The sequence below is a fragment of the Neltuma alba genome, unplaced genomic scaffold (genome assembly GCF_004799145.2).
Source record: "Neltuma alba isolate B1F8T4 unplaced genomic scaffold, ASM479914v2 tig00004570_pilon, whole genome shotgun sequence".
Classification (NCBI taxonomy): Eukaryota; Viridiplantae; Streptophyta; class Magnoliopsida; order Fabales; family Fabaceae; genus Neltuma; species Neltuma alba.
In genome coordinates, this window is record NW_021633771.1 from 8,268 (window position 1) to 28,297 (window position 20,030).

Sequence of the window (20,030 nt, forward strand, 5' to 3'; positions counted from 1 at the left end):
TGAGACTATAAGGATTAGAAGATTAATTTTCTCTTGATCCTAAGATATCATTTAATTTTGATCATTTATTGCATTCAAGGTTTTTATCGGAAAGATTGTCATTGTTTTTTCACAAGATCAAAGATATAAATTACTATATCTTAACAAGCATACAAATACTGTTATCGCTGGCCAAAAAAGAAAAAATACAAACACTTATCAAATTGATGACTTGACTCTTTGAATTTAATGTTTTTATATTTCTAGCTTATAAAATGATGTCAACTTATTTTAAAATTCATAATAGTTATGAAGTTCATTCAACTTTTTTTGAATTTATTATTTTTACCGAGTTAAGCAAATCAAACATGAACGTCGATGGATTGAGGAGAAACCAGTTCTCAGGAAAATGAAAAACCAAAAAGCAAAAGCTAATATTAATACAACATTTGAACTTCACGGAAATTTTTGTGTTGAGTATAATAAATTATGAATGTCGACGGATTCAATTTCAATGATTTAATGCTTTCTCATCATTTTTTTTTTGGTTTTCAAGGTGGTGCTCCTTCTACAGATGGGATTTTTTTTTATTGAACTTGTTTTTTGAATATTTTATCTTATACTTGGTTATATAATTACTTTTTATTTTAAAAATTTTCAATGATTTGAAATATATTTAAATCAAATTATTATCATTTTTGTTAATAAAAGTAAATTCCTTACTAGTGGCAAAAAAAATCCTTATTATAAGTAAACTCGTGAGTTTTAACAAAATTTACGTATGAATAACTTTCGCTACGTTTTGTTGGGGAAAAAAAAAAAAAAACTTTCGCTGCGTTTAGCAAAAAGGCGTTAAGGTGGGAAATGAATCGGAGTAATCTTTCCGGGAAAGTACCATTAATTGCACCAAGTATCATCGCGGTACCTCTCTTCTCAGTATCCCCATGGCCCCAAGACTCCAACAGGCAGATTTCAACAATAAACAAGTCAAGCCCAAGTTGATTATTTATGGCAAGTAGCCGACCCAAGGCTCTTGGTTAGAAAAGACTTTTTTTTCTTCTTGGTCAAAAAAAAAGAAAAGACTTTTTTTTGGAAAAATTCTAAAAAAAGTCCTTGTAATATAGGAAATTTCAAATTGGGTTCTAAAATTTTAAAAATGACAGAAATGGTCAGTGACCCAATCTGTCATTTGTAAAATCAAGAGGAATTGACAACTTTGCCCTCATTTGTATTCATTCACTACAATGATTTAAGGAATCACTATAAGGGTTTAGGCGTTACCTAGATTCGTGTAGCAAATAACTATTCACTTTTTCATAGTCAGGTGTCTTGTTATTAACTACAACTAATTTTATAATCACTAAAACAATGTAAGCATTATCTAAATTTGTGTAGAGAATAACTACTCACTTTTTCATAGTCAGGTACCTTATTATTAACTACAACTAACACTACAAAAAAACAGCTGATTAGCGACGGAAACAAATTCCGTCGCTAATTACCGACGGAAACAAATTCCGTCGCTAATTTTTTCGACAGATTAGCAACGGAATTTTTCCGTCGCTAATATTAGTGACGGATTTGCAACAGAATTTTTGTCCGTCGCTAAATTCCGTTGCTAATCCGTCGGAAAATCCGTCAGTAAATATTTAGCAACAGAATTAGCGACGGAATTTTTTCCGTCGGAAATTTCCGTCGCTAAATTGTTTGTCATAGAAGTTTTTGTCACTAATTCCGTCGCTAATTCTATTCCGTCGCAATTCCGTCGCTAATCCGTCACTAATTGTAAATTTTGTTATTTTAAATTATAATCTTACAAAAATTATATTATAACAATTAAGAATATAATGATTTAAAAACATTTTTAATTATAAAATAAATTGATATACTTATGGAGTTGGTGGTAATGAAGATATCGTCATCATTCATGTCATCATTATGTATATACTGAAAATAGAAAGATAATTTCTTAAAAAACTTATTTTTATTTAAATTCCTTTTGATTATTAATAATGATTAAAAAATACAATAAGAATATTAATAACTTTTTTTTATACAAACTAATATAAGAAAGAAATAATTTTATCATATGTAAAATATATTGAAATATATAATATATGATAGAAATTCAAAACGATTTAATAAATTTATATGAATGCAAATTAATATTGAAGTAAATTTTGAATTTCAATCATTAAACAATAAAATTTAATCACGATATAATTAATACCCATGATAGATTGATTTTGGTCTTAATACAAAAACAAATGGTATATATAAAAGATTTTAAGAAAATAAATTACATAGGATATATATACAAGCAGGAGAATACTATTTATCATAATCTATTCAAATCATTTAATTTTTTATATAGAATAATTTATTAGATTTTATTATAGTAATTATTTTTTGAATAACAAGATTTTTTGACTAATTATAAACGATTTTCTTCAAATATATAAAACACATATAGATAATATAATATAATGTAATACAATACATATATCATTAAATTGTATATCTTATCAATGTTAAATTAAAAAATAAATTTCAAAAATATTTATAAAAAAATTATTTATGATTTAAAATTCAAGATTAGTGCGGTTAGAAATTAAAATTATATTAAAAATATTTTTTTAAAATAAAAAATTATAAAACAAATATTGAAAAATTATTTTTTCATTAAAATAGTTATGATTAAAATTATCATATAGTATATTTTTAGTTTTTAATAATATATATAATTGTTTGTGTAAAATAATATTATATATATTTAATTTTACATAATAAGTCAACAGGTTCATTGCAGCTCAACTGGTAAAGCCGCACTCGGGCACAGAGGAGGTCCTGGGTTTAAGCCATGGAGAAGTCACTTTGAAGAGGGAATTATGTGGTGGCGACACGTGGCAGCAGAGGTGAGGTGGCAGAGACACGTGGAGGTGGTCCCTAGTGATGACGTGGCAATTGATAGAGGTACCACGTGGCATTTTATTTTATTTTAAAAAAAATCAGGTTAGCGACGGATTAGCGACGGAAAAGTTCCGTCGCTAATTTGCAACGGAAATTTCTGTCACGAATTAGCGACGGATTAGCGATGGGAAATTTCCGTCGGTAATTAGCGACAGAATTTTCCGTCGCTAATCCGTCACTAATTAGCTACGGAATTTCAATTCCGTTGCCAATCAATTAGCGACAAAGGAATTAGCAACAGAACAAATTCCGTCGCTAATTCCGTTGCTAATCCGTTTCTGCCGCTAGTCCGTCGCTAAATAAAAAATTCCGTCGCTAAAAGCATGTTTTTTTGTAGTGTAATCTTGTAATAACTAGAACATTGTAAGCGTTACCTAAATTTGTTTAGAGAATAACTACTCACTTTTGCTTAGCCAGGGGCAAAATTGTCAATTTGTCTTAATTTCACAAATGACAGATTGGGTCACTAACCCTTTCTGTCATTTTCAAAATTCTAAGACCCAATCTGGAATTTCCTATATTCCAAGGACTTTTTTGGAATTTTTCCCTTTTTTTTTTCTTTTTATTAATTATTCTAGACGATTTGTTATTTAAGTAAGATTGGGTTAAATTGAAGCAATTTATTAGCATTAAATAAATCATTTATAAGCCAACTTTCTTATTTAGGAATGCGGTAGGATGGATATGCACCCTCAATTTTATTAATGATTTCTAATGCATAACTTTTTTTTTAATATAGCTCATAGTATCCTCAAGTCATTTTGAATTTGAGACTAATATTTGTCCAGCCCGAAGTGTTAAGGTTAAAATTCTCTCCATAAATGTGATTCTCAGGATTCAAATTTATGTTCTCCTCTTTACAGGAGTGAGACCACTTACTATCTCAACTAATAACCAAACTTTAACAGCTTTAATTTAAAAATTAATCTTCTTTAAACCAAAGTATACACTTTTACTTACAAAATTAACTAAATTTTAAGCTAAACTTACCGTGAAGAATTTTTTAATTTAAAAATTAATCTTCTTTAAAATTAATCATCTGAACTCAACAAGTGCTACACCAAAGTATACAATTTTACTTATAAAATTAACTAAATTTTAGGCTAAAGTTATCAGGAAAATTTTCTTTTTAACGGCTTTAATTTAAAAATTAATCTTCTTTAAAAACATGAAAAATCTCATGTGGGCTCCAACATTGATTTGCAAAGTAAGTTTACAACTTGACATGCTTGTGTCCAAAATTAAATGTCCACACACATGAAATGTATGCAATGGAAGATGTGAACAGATTACATTCATTGAATTTAGATCCCCGTAAATTTTGTCATAAAAAATCTGTTTTGTTGAATGGGAAGAAAAAAAGGAGAGGAGTTTTAATAGAGGAGAAAGAAGAAAAAAAGAGTGGAGAAATTTTAATATTATGTTGTTTGAATTTATAAAAAAAAAGAGAGAAAAGTTTTAATATTACCTCGTTTGATTCATAAGAAGAAAGGAGATAAAATATTTTGACATAAACAATTTTACTCTTATTTTATTTAAGATTATTTTTTCAAATTTTATGGAGTGTTTAATAAAATAAAATTATATATAACATTTAATATATAAAACTATATTCTATAATTTTTTTGTCAGGAAAAATTTATTTTGTGATTATACTTATAATATATAATAATAATTATATGTTTCAATTCTTATCTGTTTGTTATTTTATTGGCTTTTGACTGAACTCTTCAAAATGTAACATGAACAATTCATTTGTTATTTTAGTGGCCTTGCGTTGTGGTGGGATAAGAGAGAGTAGCGGCTGCGTCTAGATAGAAGAAGAAAAAGGTTTTAAATGATATAGGGATATTAAAAATAAACATGAATATAATGGTTATGAATATGATAAAATATTATTCTTTCTCTCCAAATCCTCCCAATTTTATAGGGAAGATTTAAGAGGGGAGGGGAAGGAAAAATTTTCATTTTTCCTCCTATCTAAAAAATTTTATGTTGCCAAATAAGAGAAAATGATCAAAATTCCTTCTCATCCCTCATTTTCCTTCCAAATCCTTCATACCAAACACCCTCATAAAAGTCTTGTAAAATCTCTTTTGACCACAAAAAAAAAAAAGTTATGGAAAATCCTAATTAATTAATAAAAAGTTTGGTCTTCTTTGAAAGATACAGGGATAAAGTGCTAAGGTATTTTGAAAGTATACAAAAAGAAGCACCTAACACCCATACACTTCCACGACGATTTTGAGAATTAAAAACAAATTTTTAGGTGCTAGATGTTTTTTTTATATACTTTCAAGGTATTTTAACACCTTATCCTAAAGATATATTACAAAGGATTAATGCCCGAGGCTTTCTAGAATTTCAGACAAATTTTTTTTTATTGGACCAATTTAATTTCAGACAAAAAGACAAAATGACAGGGATCCTTTTCTTTCATTTACCGGCCTGCCTTGGAATATATACTAAACGTGTGCTTTACAAACATAGTTTCCGCGCCTGTGAAACCGCAGTGTGGGGCCCATTTTACTATTTTTAAATCTCATTTTCTCGCCAGTAATTTTTTTTTCTATTATTTATTACTTAGAGTAGATTCCGTGTATATTCAAAATAATTATAATTATATATGCGAGAAAATGCACGGAGCCCGCAAGCCAAAATTTTAATTAGTGGTTGAAATTAAGGATTTTTTAATTATTTCGTTAAGATTGTAAATCAATTTAGTCCAATTTATTGGTAATATATGCTACGTATATTCCTAAGATCACTTAACCATTATGAGAAATTTTGTTAATGCATCAATTGAATTACTCTATATTTATGTTATATTCCCTCTCTATTTTTTTAAATAAGAAACAATATCTCCCGTTATGGTGTCCTTTTGTCCGAGAATTTAAACTAGTCTTTTCACTCCATTTATTATCTTTCACGTATTATGTCTTGTACTATTTTTGAAAATAAAGTTATAATTGGAAAAATATATATATTTTACATATTTATTATTTTTAACTAAATTTAACTAACATTTTGAACGTGATTTGGTAGTTGCTTCTTATAATAATAAATGAGGGAATATTATTTTAAGACAATAATTCATGTATGAAAATTAAAAACCGACCTGTAAAATAGAAGATTTTGCATTTATTACGAAAACTAATGAAATTCAAAATTTTCTTGATTAATGCATGAATGAAATAAACGCTAAATTTTTCTTGCAGTAATATTATAAGTAAGATATTGCTTATGTAATACTCTCTCTGGTTCATAATATAAGACGTTAGTTAGGGGAAAAAAAAACTGTAGTCCAAAATAGAAGATTTTGTTAGAATAATTGATGTAAACTTTTTTACTTTCATTTCTATTAAATATAGGAGAGAGATTAGAGATAATAAAAGTATAGCATTAAAAGGCAATTTTACAATTTTCTAGGGATAAAATAAGAAAACTTTATTATTTTAAAACAAATTTAATGACTTCTTATATTATAGGATAGAAGGAGTAATATAGCTATTTGAGAAAGATATTAAACAAATTTATGCATTATGAAATGATTCACCAATCACATACGTAATAATTTCAGGCCAAAAAAAAAATCACACACCTAATAATTGACAAACAAAACCACTATATTTAAATAGCTTATTATTAATACTAATATTATATTTAAATGACTTAGAATATTTTTGGATGAAATACTCTTTTGGTTCTATTTATAGAATAGAGAGAGAAGATTTTTTTAATTCTATTTATAGAGTACTCAAAATTTTTTTTATGGATATATAATTTTACTTTTTGTTTATTATTGTGTTGACTTTGTTTACATGAGACATAATGTATATTAAACATGGATAAAATTGAAAAGTTGTTAAATTTTAAATGAGAGTTAATGAAATTTAATATTTTTCTTAGTCTATATGAAACATTTTAAAAGTAACTTATAAATAAAACCAGATGAGTAATTTAGTACGTAACTAATCAATAGAAAATAAATTGCCTGCAATGAATGTTATATACTTAAACTGCATGTAGTTACAGACCAAACAAAAAAAAAATCATAATTATGTCTGAAAGATACAATTTCTTCTTCGTTTAAAGCTCAGCAAATGTAGGAAACCTGCTAAATCATCTTCGATTATTGTTTTCTTTTTATATACAGGATATAATTTTTGATGTGCATGGTCTTATATGTATGATATATAAAAGATGCCTGAAATTTTAACCAATCTTTTTCTTCATTAGATGTCCTAACACTGTATCAATTAATCAGACACATTCTCTCTAATCTCTTTTTCACTGTTCATAACATTATCTCTAAGAACATTTTGAAAAAATACATTCTTTTATATATTTATTTATTACTTTTAAGGATTTTAATTCATTTTTATGTACATATTTAACTATTCATGCACAAACGAGTAGGAAAATTTTACCGTCAACGGACAAGTAAAAGCAAAGCGACTTCCTTTGAACTACTTGTCCTGGCAATCGATAAAAAATTGCCAAGGAGCTCATTCAAAGATGTTTTCTTTTTTGTCTTGGATTTTCACCCACTTTGATTTCCTTCCTTCGGGGATTTACTTCGTTTGACCCATTTTGGTTTCTCGGAAAGAGAGAGCGTGACGTCTCTCTAACTTCCGCGCTCCCTCCTCCTTTCAGGCTTTCACTGTGTGCCCGTTACAAACATTTCTCAGGCGACTTATATTTTTTTGTTTTTCCTTCACAGGCTTCCTGTTCTCCAACCAAACCCTCTTTCCTCCTTTTTTCGGCGCCTAAAACCCAATTTTTCGAATTATTTTTTTCACTCCTTGCAGGGATCACAAGTTGTGCTGGGAATTATAGTTCTTCCTCTTCTTCAAATGGAGTTCGTGGGCAGAACTGTTAAGAAGGAGGTCAAGGGGGTTGGGATTATTTCGGGAACAGTGAAATCTTTCGATTCATCGTCTGGTTTCGTTGAGATCGTTTATGAAGATGGTAATTCTGAGGAGCTTGAGTCGTCTGACGTGGCTTCTCTTGTTCAAGGGGAACCAGAGTTAGTAAAGGTGAAGCGCCGGGGAAGGAAACCCAAGAAGAGGCGTCGTGTAGAAAGGAAGCATGACACCAGTGGAAGCCCAGGTAATATTGATGAGAATTTGGGTGTTTCCATGCTAAATGATTCTGAATTGAGGGGGGTTTCTGATGAAGGTGTTTCTTCTAGTGGGAATTTTAAAGTAAATGGTGAATTAGGTAGTGGGTTGAAGGGAAGCCCGGGGGCGGCAAATGGGGCAGGAGGGAATTTGACTTTGGGAACTGAAATAATGGGGAATTTGAATTGGAGTGCCAGCTCTAACGGGATCAAAGAAATTCAACGGACGGAAAGCGGGAATGAAGAGAAATCCAAAGAAAGTATATCTACTAATGGTAATTCCAGCATAACGGATTGTGTAAAAGACGGGCTTGATTTGAATGCCAGACTTAACCTGAACGAGGCCTTGGATCTGAATGATGGATGTAGCTCACATGTTAATACTGAGAATGGTTTGAAGGAACGGGGTTGCATCGATTTAAATGTGGATGTGAATCATGAAATTGATGCCAGCGGGGACGTGACTGCTGTAGATTGTCCAGCAGTTGGAATTTCGAAGCGGGAATGTAATTTTGATTTGAATGAGGAGGTATGCGATGAAGCTAAGGAAACTCAGGGTGATAATGCTGGAGAGAAACTGTCAGATGGAGGTGGTTTGTTTAAAATGGGGCAAAGCCCTAAGTCAGAGACGGATATTAATCAAAATTCTGTACAAGATGATAGTGTTAAAGGAAATTTGGATTATATCCCTGATTCGATGAAATTGGAGGGAATTGATTGTTTCCGTGAGCGTACAGGTGAAGACGCTTCTGTGAGTATGATTGAGCAAAAGGAAGATGGAGGTACTGTGGCTTTTGACTCTCATGGGGTTTCAAATGCTATTTCTTCTAAGGATTGTGATTCTCTGGAGGTTTGGCAGGAGCATAGTCCTGAAGCTGGTATTGCTATAACTCAAGAATGTCAAAATGATCCAGGAAGCCAATATAAACAAGGAAGGGGCCGAAGGAAGAGAAGAAAACTATCAGAGAATCTAAAGGCCGCTCCAGAGACAGTTTTAAGGAGGAGTTCTCGCCGTGCATCAGCTCTAAAACGTGACTCAAGCCCTATAACAATGAATGTGATGGATGATCCTTTCATGTCTCCAGGGCCCAGTGCCATAACAGAAGAAAAAACGGTTGTTTCTGGTTCTGAGCAGTATGAACAGTGCAGTGAACTTCCGCCAAAGCTGCAACTCCCCCCTTCTTCTCAAAATTTGAACTTAGATAACATTCCTATTCTTGATCTTTTTTCCATTTATGCTTGTTTGAGGTCCTTCAGTACTATACTATTTTTAAGTCCTTTTGAGTTGGAAGATTTTGTAACTGCACTGAAGAGTGTAAATCCTAACATATTATTTGACAACATTCATGTTTCTATTTTACAAACTCTTAGAAAGCACTTGGAATACCTTTCAAATGAGGGTTGCCAATCTGCATCCGATTGCCTGAGGTATATTTTATTTTTGCATCCATTGGTCTTACAAATCAATATATTTGGTCTTGATTCTTGTGGATTATATACATTTTCATCATATTTTTTCTTGCAGAAATTTGAACTGGGATTTGTTGGATCTGGTCACATGGCCTATTTTTATGGCTGAGTATCTTCTGATTCATGGTTCTGGACTTAAAACTGGTTTTGATCTTAAGTACTTCATGTTTGGGGGTGACTACTACAAGCAGCCTGTAACTTTAAAGATTGAAATTCTTCAGTGCCTTTGTGATGATATGATGGAAGTGGAAGCCATAAGGTTGGAGCTTAACAGAAGATCTTTGGTTACTGAGGCTGATATGAGTTTTGATCAAAGTATGTATTTTGACATTTGCAAGAAAAGAAGAGCTCCGATGGACATGTCTGGTGGCTTTTCTCTGTCTGAGGAGGTTGTTGATGTCACAACTGACTGGAACAGTGATGACTGTTACCTTTGCAAGATGGATGGAAGTTTAATATGTTGTGATGGCTGCCCTGCTGCATTCCACTCCAGGTGTGTAGGGGTTGCAAATGACCATTTACCTGAAGGTGACTGGTATTGCCCTGAGTGTGCAATTGGCAGACGTAAGCCTTGGATGAAACCACAAAAATCACTTCGAGGAGCAGATCTTTTAGGAATTGATCCTCATGGTCGTCTTTATTTTGATAGCTGTGGTTACCTGTTAGTGTAAGTGTGCACATACCTTTTATCTGGATATTGATACTACTTCCTTGCTATTATAAATGTCAACTCTTCTTCTACTATAGGTGCTTGCACTGGGTTGCCTTATAAATAATAATTCTAAGTTTGGGAGCATATGTCAGAGGAATGCATGATATGGATTTACATAAATTGGAGGTCAGTCAAGAAAATCTTGGGCTTGTTTGGATGGATAGCACGGGATGGAATAGAATGGAATGAAATAATCAAAGGGGGTAGGGAAATTGCTTAGGAGTTTTATTTTAATGATAGAGTAGAATGGTAATTGACAATCTCTCAGACCACTTCCTGCTCCCAGTTAGCATCTCAGCCAATTACAATTATATCCTCCTTGGTTAAAAACTTGCTAGAATCACATTCTAATTGCAAGGATAATTTTTAAAATAATATATAAACCTTTCCATTTCATTAATGTCTCCCTATCTGGCCACATTAAATTCCCAAATAGTTGAGTGATGCATGACTTACCAGTCGGTTCCCTCATAAACTTCGAAACATAATTCTAGTCTTATTGTCGTTTTGGGGTGATTTGCAATGAACTAATGACTTCTATTTGATATTTTATGCTCCTCCCTGATCTGACTCACTGTGGTTGCCTTGCACCTTTATATGAGAAAATGCTAGCCACATTGTAGTTTTGACGATACAGATTTACAGTCCTATATTAATTTGTTTTGCCTTTGATCATCTTGCTTTCTGCTCACTTTATCTGGTTTTTAAAAATATTTCAGATCAGATTCATCTGACATGAGATCCTTGTTCAATTACTACCACATTAATGATCTGCATGTTGTAATTGAGGTGCTAAAAGCGGCTGATGCTTTCTATGGTAGCATATTAATGGCAATCTGCAAGCACTGGGAAATTCCTTTTAACTTAAATGGAGCAGCTTATCAGCTGGAACTCTCAAATCAAAGTGCTAGCAGGTACATGCACATGAAGACAGAATACTCTGCTATATATCCATCCCCAGCACCTTTTTCATCCTCAGAAGCATTCTTGGACACTAATCAGGCTGCCGATCAAAGAAATTATGAAGAAACTTCTACTGCACAACCTTTTGGCCAAGAGTTTCTCAAAGCTGAGAGACAGTTAGATTCAGTGATAACAACAGAAAGTCCCTGTGTTGCTTCAGAGGTATCAGCTGAAACAACAAAAATGAGATCAACCACTGATGATGATCCTCGAACATATGGATTCCATGATTCCAATAGACCTGGTGGAGCCCTGAATCAGCTGGGAATACCAGAGAAATTGCACACAGTCAGTCGTGCTTCTCTGAGGTCTTCCCGCTTAGATACAAGCCACAAGGTAAACTTAACATCTGCAGGTGCTGGTTATACCGCATCAGCTAAGTCCACTGGGAATAGAGCTACTTCAGAAATGCTATGTGGAACTGACTACATAAACTATTACAGCTTTGCTCGAACAGCTTCACTAGTGGCTGAGGAGTTGATACGTAAATCTCCTGAAAAAACCAACAAGAGTATTGAAATGTCTGAAGAAGACTTAATTTCAGAACAAGCAAAGGCTATTATTAAGAAATCTACGAACTTCTGCTGGCCAAGTTCTCAAAGTGTTAATGCAGCTGCCCGAAAGGAAAAATGTGGGTGGTGCTTTACATGCAAAGTTGAAAATGATGACAGAGATTGTTTGTTTAACTCTGTGGTGATGCCTATTCAGGAAGTTTCTAAAAGTGATTTAGTTGGATTTCAACCAAAGAACCAGAATGCCCATCTTAAAGATGTCATATTTTATATTCTCTCCCTTGAGGATCGATTACGTGGGCTTCTACTGGGGCCATGGTTGAGCCTCCATCATTCTAAGAATTGGCGTAACAATCTTCTTAAGGCATCTGATGTTGCATCTATTAAATGCTCATTACTGACTGTAAGGATTTGTTTCCTTTGTCTCTTCCAGTTATTTATTGCAAAATATATCTTTCAATAATCAGCTGTGTGAGTAGCTTATATTGCAATTGCAATATATGAAGATCTTTTTGACATCATTGATCGAGTCATTTCTTATTCGGTAGTATTGTGATGACCCATGTAAAATTTTCTCCCAAATCTTTACTAGCAGTAATTAAGTGGAACAAACTATTGTTGATCTATGTCAATATGTGTTTAACCCTCGACGAGTGGGTATCTCTGCAATTTTAATATTCTTTTAGCACTATTTGTTGATTACTAAATAGTCAAAATCAAAATCATACTTAGGGTTTGGCCAAGGGGTGCTGAGGATCAAATCATAGGATTCAATTAATAATTCGTTTGATCATGCCATCCCATGAAAGTAAGTTTTGAAAACGTATATTATTTCTTTCTGAATCATTAACTAGCATATTAGCTTCCTAGCCCTCATTAATGTACAAGTCACTTGAAGCACGCTTATTAAACATAATTAATTGTACAAGCTATATATAAAATGTGTATCACACAACTTGTTGATTGGCAATTCTGTTTTTCATTTACATAATTAATCATGCCTTTCTCCTGCTATTGACAACCGGGGGCTTGAACTTGTTCCATTGCTTTTGTGCTTTCTGTTGTTATTGAGGATGAGATGATGGTTTTCAGATTAATTGGATCTCAAGCCTCATCACCACAAACCTGGACGGGGCTCAGATCGTCTAGGTTTTGGATTTACATTGTCCTCTGGTTCATACTTAAGCATCCTTAATCTTTTCTGCAGTTAGAGTCCAACTTGCGGCCTCTTGCTCTTTCGGCAGACTGGTGGAAACATGTGGATTCTGCTGTTACCATGGGTTCGGCTTGTCATATTGTGGCCAGTTCACGCACATCTTGGAGGCATAGTATTGGAAGGAAAAGGGCAAGGTGCTCTGATATTGAGTCCAGTGCATCTTCTAACGCAAGTGGTTTGGGAACGTATTGGTGGAGAGGTGGTCGGCTTTCCCGTCATTTGTTTAATTGGAAGGTTCTGCCATGCTCTTTGGTTACCAAGGCTGCTAGACAAGGTTTGCAAATTATTTCCACATCTATATTTTAGTGCTTGTGTTAGGAGTTATTTAATCCTAGCGATTATTTTGAATTTTTCTGAAGTTAGACATTTTACAGCTGGGTGTGCAAAGATACCGGGCATTCTATATCTTGAGAATTCTGATTTTCCAAAGAGAAGCAAATGTGTTGCTTGGAGAGCTGCTGTTGAGACATCAATTAGTGTGGAGCAACTTGCCATCCAGGTAAGATCATTTTAATTAGGACTTACCCATTTGTGGTCTTTAACACCGGTATCGTAGTTGGATTATTTAGGATAACATTCTTATCGGTTTTGGTACCTTAGTTGCACTCTTGTTTCTATGGTTGATGTTTAGTTTCAAATTTGAGCTTATCACTACCATATATTTTAGTGTTGTCAATTAATTTAGTCTTAATGACATCAACCGTGATATTAGTTAATTTGAGCTAATCAATCAACATTTAACTCCGTTCCTTAACAGCTCCCCTGAACATTTTTCTTGCAATCTATTCTTGGTCTGTCTAGAACATTAAACAAAAGGGCCAGAAGGTCAATACAGTAAATTCAATCTTTTGGAATGAAAGATCCATATATGTTTTCTATGTCTTAGTGCCCTTTTGGATTAGCAGTGAATAATTGTGATTTTAGATAATTGTGAATTTTATAAGTGACACTGGCTATAAGTAATGTTGATTAATCGTGATTTCTGTTTGGATATGTTTTATTTTATTTTATTAGTGACTTTAAGAATTGTAATTATGTTTGGTTTGCATTTATTAAAATCACTTATGGATGTATAATTACCAAAAAGGCATGAATCTAATAAATGTTATTAAATATAATCATTTGGGGAGAGATTTTCGGAAGTGTGGGATGATTGGTTGGAGAAATTCAGTTGATAAAAATTGATAGGAATTCTTCAAATGCATAAGCTATTCCTTGGTGCTTATCCTAAAAGTGCGGTAAAAGAGTGAAATCATAATTCATCGGGATTTTGTAAACATTACGCAAATAAGATAAACATGCTTCATAATCACTTATTTAGATTCAAACGGACTTATTCGAGCTCTCATCGCTGAACCAAATAGGCACTTGGGCACCGCCAAATAAATGGATACTAATGATTGGGGTAAGGTCTTGCTGTGAAAATTCTAGCAATGCTTCCAGTTGAAAGGAACAAATTAGTGAAAGCATTGATTTTGAATGAAACATCTTTACCTTTTTTTTATTGAACTATTTTAACCGAAACAATTGTTTTTCAAAATGTGAAAATAACATGCTCCTAACAAATAGTAACTAAACTGCACCATGTACGCCGTCCCAATGGGCTGCACTAGAATTGAGGACTGTTTTTGGAATAATATGACTGGTGATGAAAATGTACCTATTCATGCAAAGACGCAAACTCGGGCATGGTTTGATAATTTTTAGTACATTTTGGCTTTATACTCTTGCTAAACTATCAGTAACAGTAGGTTATAAAATTGCACTTATTGTCATGAATTAGCTGTCTCTTATGTTCTAAGTTCATTAAGCTATGGCGGGGTTTCAGGTTAGAGAGCTTGATTCAAACATTAGGTGGCATGACATTGAGAATACTCATCCTCTATGGGCGTTGGACAAGGAATCCAGAAAATCAATCAGGCTGTTCAAAAAAGTAATTGTACGCAGGAAGAGCACTGAAAGGGAAACCGTAAAATATCTTCTTGATTTTGGGAAGAGAAGGGCTATCCCAGATATTGTTAAGAAACATGGTTCTTTGTTGGAAGAATCCTCAAGTGACAGGAAAAAATATTGGCTGGAAGAACCTTATGTTCCCTTGCATCTTATAAAGAATTTTGAGGACAAAAAAATTGCTCGCAAGTCCAATGAAACGAAACCAGGAAAAGTTCTGGCGATCAGTGGATTTAATAAGAGAGCTACGCAAAAACGGGGTTTTTCATATTTGTTTTCTAGGATGGAAAGGCCTACCTATCATCAGTGCGGCCACTGCAACAAAGATGTCCTAACCAGGTACCTTTTGAGGTCACTTTTGCTTAGAAATGTTTTGATTTCAGTTCGATATCCTGCGTGCCCCCCCCCCCTCTAGTTATGTTATTTGCAGCACTTGCATATTCTGGTTTGGTTGTATCTGGGTTTAAAATGCATTCATTTGTGTGATTTTAATATTAGAATAAACATGTTAGAGAAGAGGTGAAAAGAAATGCAAGGACGGGAGACAGGATTGCCATTGAATAGAAATGGAGAAAACGTTATGTTCTTAATGGAAGTTATTGGCTTGCTTAGTTAGGCATCTGATGTCTCAATTTATAGTTATAAATTAGATAAAGCATAAGGGTTATTGCATGTAATGCGAGTCATCCCACTAATCATCTAGACACTTGGTTTAATTAACCTAGCCGTCACATTCACTATTCCAACAAGGAAAGAAAAGATAAGAAAAGAAAATCTGAAACAAATGTGGAAAGCGTATCAAGGAAGCCAACATAAACAGTCTCTCTGCATGTTTTAATAAGAAACCCTGAGCAGAAGACATGAAGAGCACGTTTTATTAAGTTAATATTCAGAAATGCGGGCCTTGCTATCTTTTCTGGGGTGGAATTGTGTACATGACATTGTTGCTTTATTTAGTCTGGTCTTCCAAAACCAGTCCAGTTTTGGCTAATTTAGCTGATCTCTGATTGGTTCTATTCTAGTCCAGTTTTCGTCATATTCTGGTCTGGACTAAGGACTGCTTCGTGTTCCAGTCAGCTGAAGCAGCTGGTCTAGTTGGGTTTTTTAATCCTTGGTTAATGGCATTTTGATGTTCTTACCTTAATTATTCCAGTAGTAACTTTTTCCCCCATTTCTTGCCAGGGAAGCTGTGGGCTGCCAGTACTGTAATGGTGAGCATTTGCACTTAAATCTGGTGCTTTTGATTTCTCTTGGTGATGTTTACTGCAGCTTGTTGATGGAATTTTTGTGTTGTTTCATCGTAAATATGTTTATGTCTTGAATCAAAACTTGTTAGCCTTTGCATATAGAAAAAAAAATTTTAGGCTTTCAATGCAGACACGAGATGTAGCCATGAATATGTTTACGCATGATTTTCTTTCTCTTTTTGTACAATGCATACAAGTTATTTTTGTTTATGGTAGTACTTATATTTGCCATTTTTCTGGATGAGATTTGTTTATATCATCTATGGGTTCGGTCATGATCGATGTTGAAATCTCATTATACTTTTTATGGGAGTTGACATGGTCATTTCTTTTGTGCTTAAAGTTTCAAACTTAAATATAAAGATAATCTTCAATTGGATGCTATGGGGAGAACTCAGCTCGTGGATATAATTGTAATAGTTGGAAATGGTTTTTTGGGGTGCTAGTGGTAGATAGAGTTTTTGAAAAAGCTCTGGACTATATAAAGGGATCAGAGTACCTATGTAAGCATCGTGATGGTAATGAAGTGAGTAGGTGGAATCCATTGCTTTTGATGCCTGTTAAAATCAATTTTGCGTCATTGGATCCAACGTCTTTCTACCATGAATTTTATATGTAGAAAATTTTACGGTAACTCAAAGGTGTTTAGTGTACCATCACTATATCATAAAATGAATGTATGATATTATTTTCAAGTATAAGAATCAATTACCTCCTTGATCGTGTGTATTGATGTTATTGAATCTTTCTGAAAACTGGCATGCAGGATTAGTGGGGTTATTAGTTTTATTACGACAGTCAGAACGATGACAAGTGCATTGGACAATAGGATAATGAAACGAAATTTTTTAAGTGTAAATTCTTCTTCATGTCAATTGATTCCTAGTCACACATACACGGAGTTTACCATTATGCATTTTTTCTATAAAAAGTGGAAAACATAATTCAAAACCAGGATTACAAGATGAAGTAACGTGAAGACTAACGGAAGTGCACATAAAACAAAAGGCTATTTTGAGATTGGTGAGGTAGGTATAGATCATGAATAAATATATGTTTAGATCTCCCAGGTTGCGGTTTCCTAGTTATTTTTGACATGTCTAGTAGGGAGACCCAAAATACATGTGTGGGCAGCTCCTGAACCTTGGTCAACGCTTAGGTTGGGACTATTAGTTCGGGTGCTTGATATGCTTTATGGCTAGGCGCAAGACAAGCTTCTTGTTCCTTGGCTTCTTTAAATCAGTAAAAAAGGGAAAGTGTGCATATAAGGGAAGCCCTAGATCGATTTGTTTACTTTTGGAGACTCTTGTTGCATAAACTGCTTATGGAAACTTTTGTTGAAACGTAGTGGCACCATTATGATATTGGATGAGCCGTTTTGGGCAAAATGTAATCAGATAGATGAAAAGTCAGTTAAATTGAATATAAGGATATGTGGAATCTCTCTGATACCTAATGCTTTGTTTCTTATGTTTGATTTTGAATTTATTTTGGATGTAAACCCTTTTTTGACTTGTGTAATTGAGTGTCCTGTAATTTGAATTATATAACTGAAGCATTAGAAGTTGTTTTATTGTATACAATTCTTGCTTCACTTGGGAGGCACCTTGCTTTTGCCAGCCGGATGTATGTCTACACACACGAGCGCGCACACACACACAAAGGAACTGATAATGATACCTGTTCCTACCTTTTCTCAGGGCGAGACATGGAAAATATGTATGAATTTTCGTATGATTCAATATTTGAAACTTTCTATGCTTCTTATGCTGCTTCTTTCCCCTTTTCTTAGTGTTGTGTATGCGAACTTATTTGTACTCCAATATCTGATGACAGGATTCTTCCATAAGAGGCATGTCAGAAAATCTGGTAGCACTGCTGAGTGCAGATATTCGTGTCACAGATGCCTGGATGGGATGCATGTAAATTCTAATTCTAAAAGAAGAAAACTTGACCCAAAACTAGGGAATATTCAGTCACAAAAGGGTCGAAAGGTTCCTTCAGTGGGCAGACCAGTTAAGCAAAAATGCAGCAAAAGGCCATTGAGTAAGAGGCGGCAAGGAAAATCTCAAACCAATAAGAAGGTCCCGTCAAGTATACCTCTTCGTCGTTCAGCTAGGAAGGCCAAATGCTTGTATGTGCAAAAGAAAAGGAATGTGGGACGTAAAAAGGGAAAGAAAAGTAAATCCAAGAAGGTGACATCTAGGAAGCCCAAGGAAACATCTAGGAAGCCCAAGGAAACTACTTCTCGTTCTAAGACAGCAGTAACTTTTGAGCGTAAGAAACGAACTCATATCTGTAATAGTTACTGGCTCAATGGTCTTAGGTTGTCCACAAAGCCAAATGATGAACGAGTAATGCTGTTTAAGGAGAAAAAGCATCTTGGTACCTCAGAAGGTCTTTCTAGCACCTTTGATCAACCAAAATGTCATCTTTGTTGTGGAGATGCGTGCACTTTGAATTATATTGCTTGTGAAATCTGTGGAGGTAACTTCTTTGCCACTGTTCTTTACTTTTTAGTAAGGGCATAGGATGGAAAGAAAATATTATAATTCAAATGATATCCTGCTTCTTAATGGTTGGGATACCATTTCAACTATGTTTTATAAGGTATTAGCTGCTGCTTTATGGTGCTTTTTCTGTATTTTTTTGGGGTCAAAATGGTGGATTTTCTGTATTAAATATGTATTGTAGTGTGATCTAACTTGATGCGTTAATATGCAGAGTGGTTTCATGGGGATGCTTTTGGACTCACTCTGGAGAATGTCAGACAACTCATTGGATTTCGGTGTCATGTTTGTCGTGATAGGACTGCACCAATGTGTCCCCACAAGAATAATAATGCCATGACTCATGCTGAAATCAAAGCAGCAACCGAGTATGCAGAGGAACTACATAATTCTGTTTCACTTCAGCCATTGAGTCAGGTACACTCCTGGAACTTCTTAAGATCCATGAAAAGGTCGTATTATCATAATTACACCTGAATTTCGTGATGACAAGCTTTTACTGGTATTTAACGCCTTATTTTATGCTTTTTTTTTTTTTGACAAAAGGAATATTTATTAGTGGTCAACTGTTTGTAATCTTTTCTTGGAATAATTTTCATGTGAACAATTTTCACATTCTAGCTCTGTTAATGAATTAGAAAGGCTAGCTTGTGGTGGTTGATTGGTGTAACTAGCTAGAGCAGTGGTATAAAATAATTATAGAAAACTGAATATTAACTACTTTGAAACTATAATTTTGGATGATTTGGCCTTTTCCATTATTAATAATATGACTGAATTATTTTGTTAGGACCCTTTAATAAAAACAGGAAGTTGCAAAGCCCAAAAACATTGCTTGTGAATGTGAATGTGTGTGTTCGTTCTATTGATTGTATGAACATGGTCTAATAGATGTCCTGTGGAAGTGCAAAAAGCTATCAACCCAATGATCATATATAGCAAGTTTGTATAAGATTCTTATATCTGGCTTCACTGCAGGTTTAGTGATTCGTACGGAAAGGATATACAGTTGGACACCGGACGCCAATTTCTTGTAGGTCCTTTTACTTCCTGCAGGAGAATGATGCTCCTTCATCAGTTTCATTCAATTAAAAATGAAAAAAGAAAAAAAGAAAAAAAAGAAACAGGGAAAACTAACCAGTTTGATGGTCGTCACAAGAGGAGAAATGATTGATCGATCAGAATCTTGTGGTGCAGCATGCTACCATTTAGAGGGAAAGAAGAATATGGCAAGGACAAACATGTTAGAGAGGCTGAAGAAAATTGCATTTGAGGAGGATAGCTTAGAGAATTCATACATTAATTGCATTGTTAATGATTGTTAATCTAATCCAGTGTATTCATTTTTTAGTTACATTCTTTCTCATGTAAGTCATATA

General features: G+C 33.7%; 2 protein-coding genes across 3 annotated transcripts; both read left to right on the top strand.

Annotated features, from left to right (window-relative positions):
- Positions 1 to 7,557: 7,557 nt before the first annotated feature.
- On the top strand, positions 7,558 to 8,239 carry LOC114745250 (uncharacterized). The gene is made up of 2 exons (XM_028933402.1): positions 7,558 to 8,142; positions 8,187 to 8,239. The coding sequence occupies exons 1-2, from the start codon at positions 7,806 to 7,808 to the stop codon at positions 8,237 to 8,239; spliced, it is 390 nt and encodes a 129-aa protein (XP_028789235.1). The 5' UTR covers positions 7,558 to 7,805.
- LOC114745249 (DDT domain-containing protein PTM) lies at positions 8,185 to 19,763 on the top strand. Of its 2 annotated transcripts, none has more exons than XM_028933400.1 (10): positions 8,185 to 9,499; positions 9,597 to 10,208; positions 10,973 to 12,131; positions 12,936 to 13,218; positions 13,319 to 13,443; positions 14,773 to 15,233; positions 16,077 to 16,105; positions 17,978 to 18,628; positions 18,866 to 19,068; positions 19,543 to 19,763. In XM_028933400.1, exons 1-10 carry the CDS (start codon positions 8,244 to 8,246, stop codon positions 19,588 to 19,590), a joined length of 4,827 nt encoding a protein of 1,608 aa, XP_028789233.1. In that variant the 5' UTR covers positions 8,185 to 8,243; the 3' UTR covers positions 19,591 to 19,763. The 2 variants fall into 2 exon arrangements, with proteins under 2 accessions (XP_028789233.1, XP_028789234.1); XM_028933401.1 differs by having other exon boundaries at positions 19,630 to 19,763.
- The last annotated feature ends 267 nt before the right edge of the window (positions 19,764 to 20,030 follow it).

Bases quoted from the DNA above. Each gene is read 5' to 3' on its own strand.
- LOC114745250 (XM_028933402.1), top strand. From the start codon at position 7,806: ATGGAGTTCGTGGGCAGAACTGTTAAGAAGGAGGTCAAGGGGGTTGGG. The intron at 8,143-8,186 runs GTGGGAATTTTA...AGTGGGTTGAAG, and splicing joins TGATGAAGGTGTTTCTTCTA to GGAAGCCCGGGGGCGGCAAA.
- LOC114745249 (XM_028933400.1), top strand. From the start codon at position 8,244: ATGGGGAATTTGAATTGGAGTGCCAGCTCTAACGGGATCAAAGAAATT. The intron at 13,444-14,772 runs GTAAGATCATTT...GCGGGGTTTCAG, and splicing joins TGGAGCAACTTGCCATCCAG to GTTAGAGAGCTTGATTCAAA. The intron at 19,069-19,542 runs GTACACTCCTGG...ATGGTCTAATAG, and splicing joins CACTTCAGCCATTGAGTCAG to ATGTCCTGTGGAAGTGCAAA.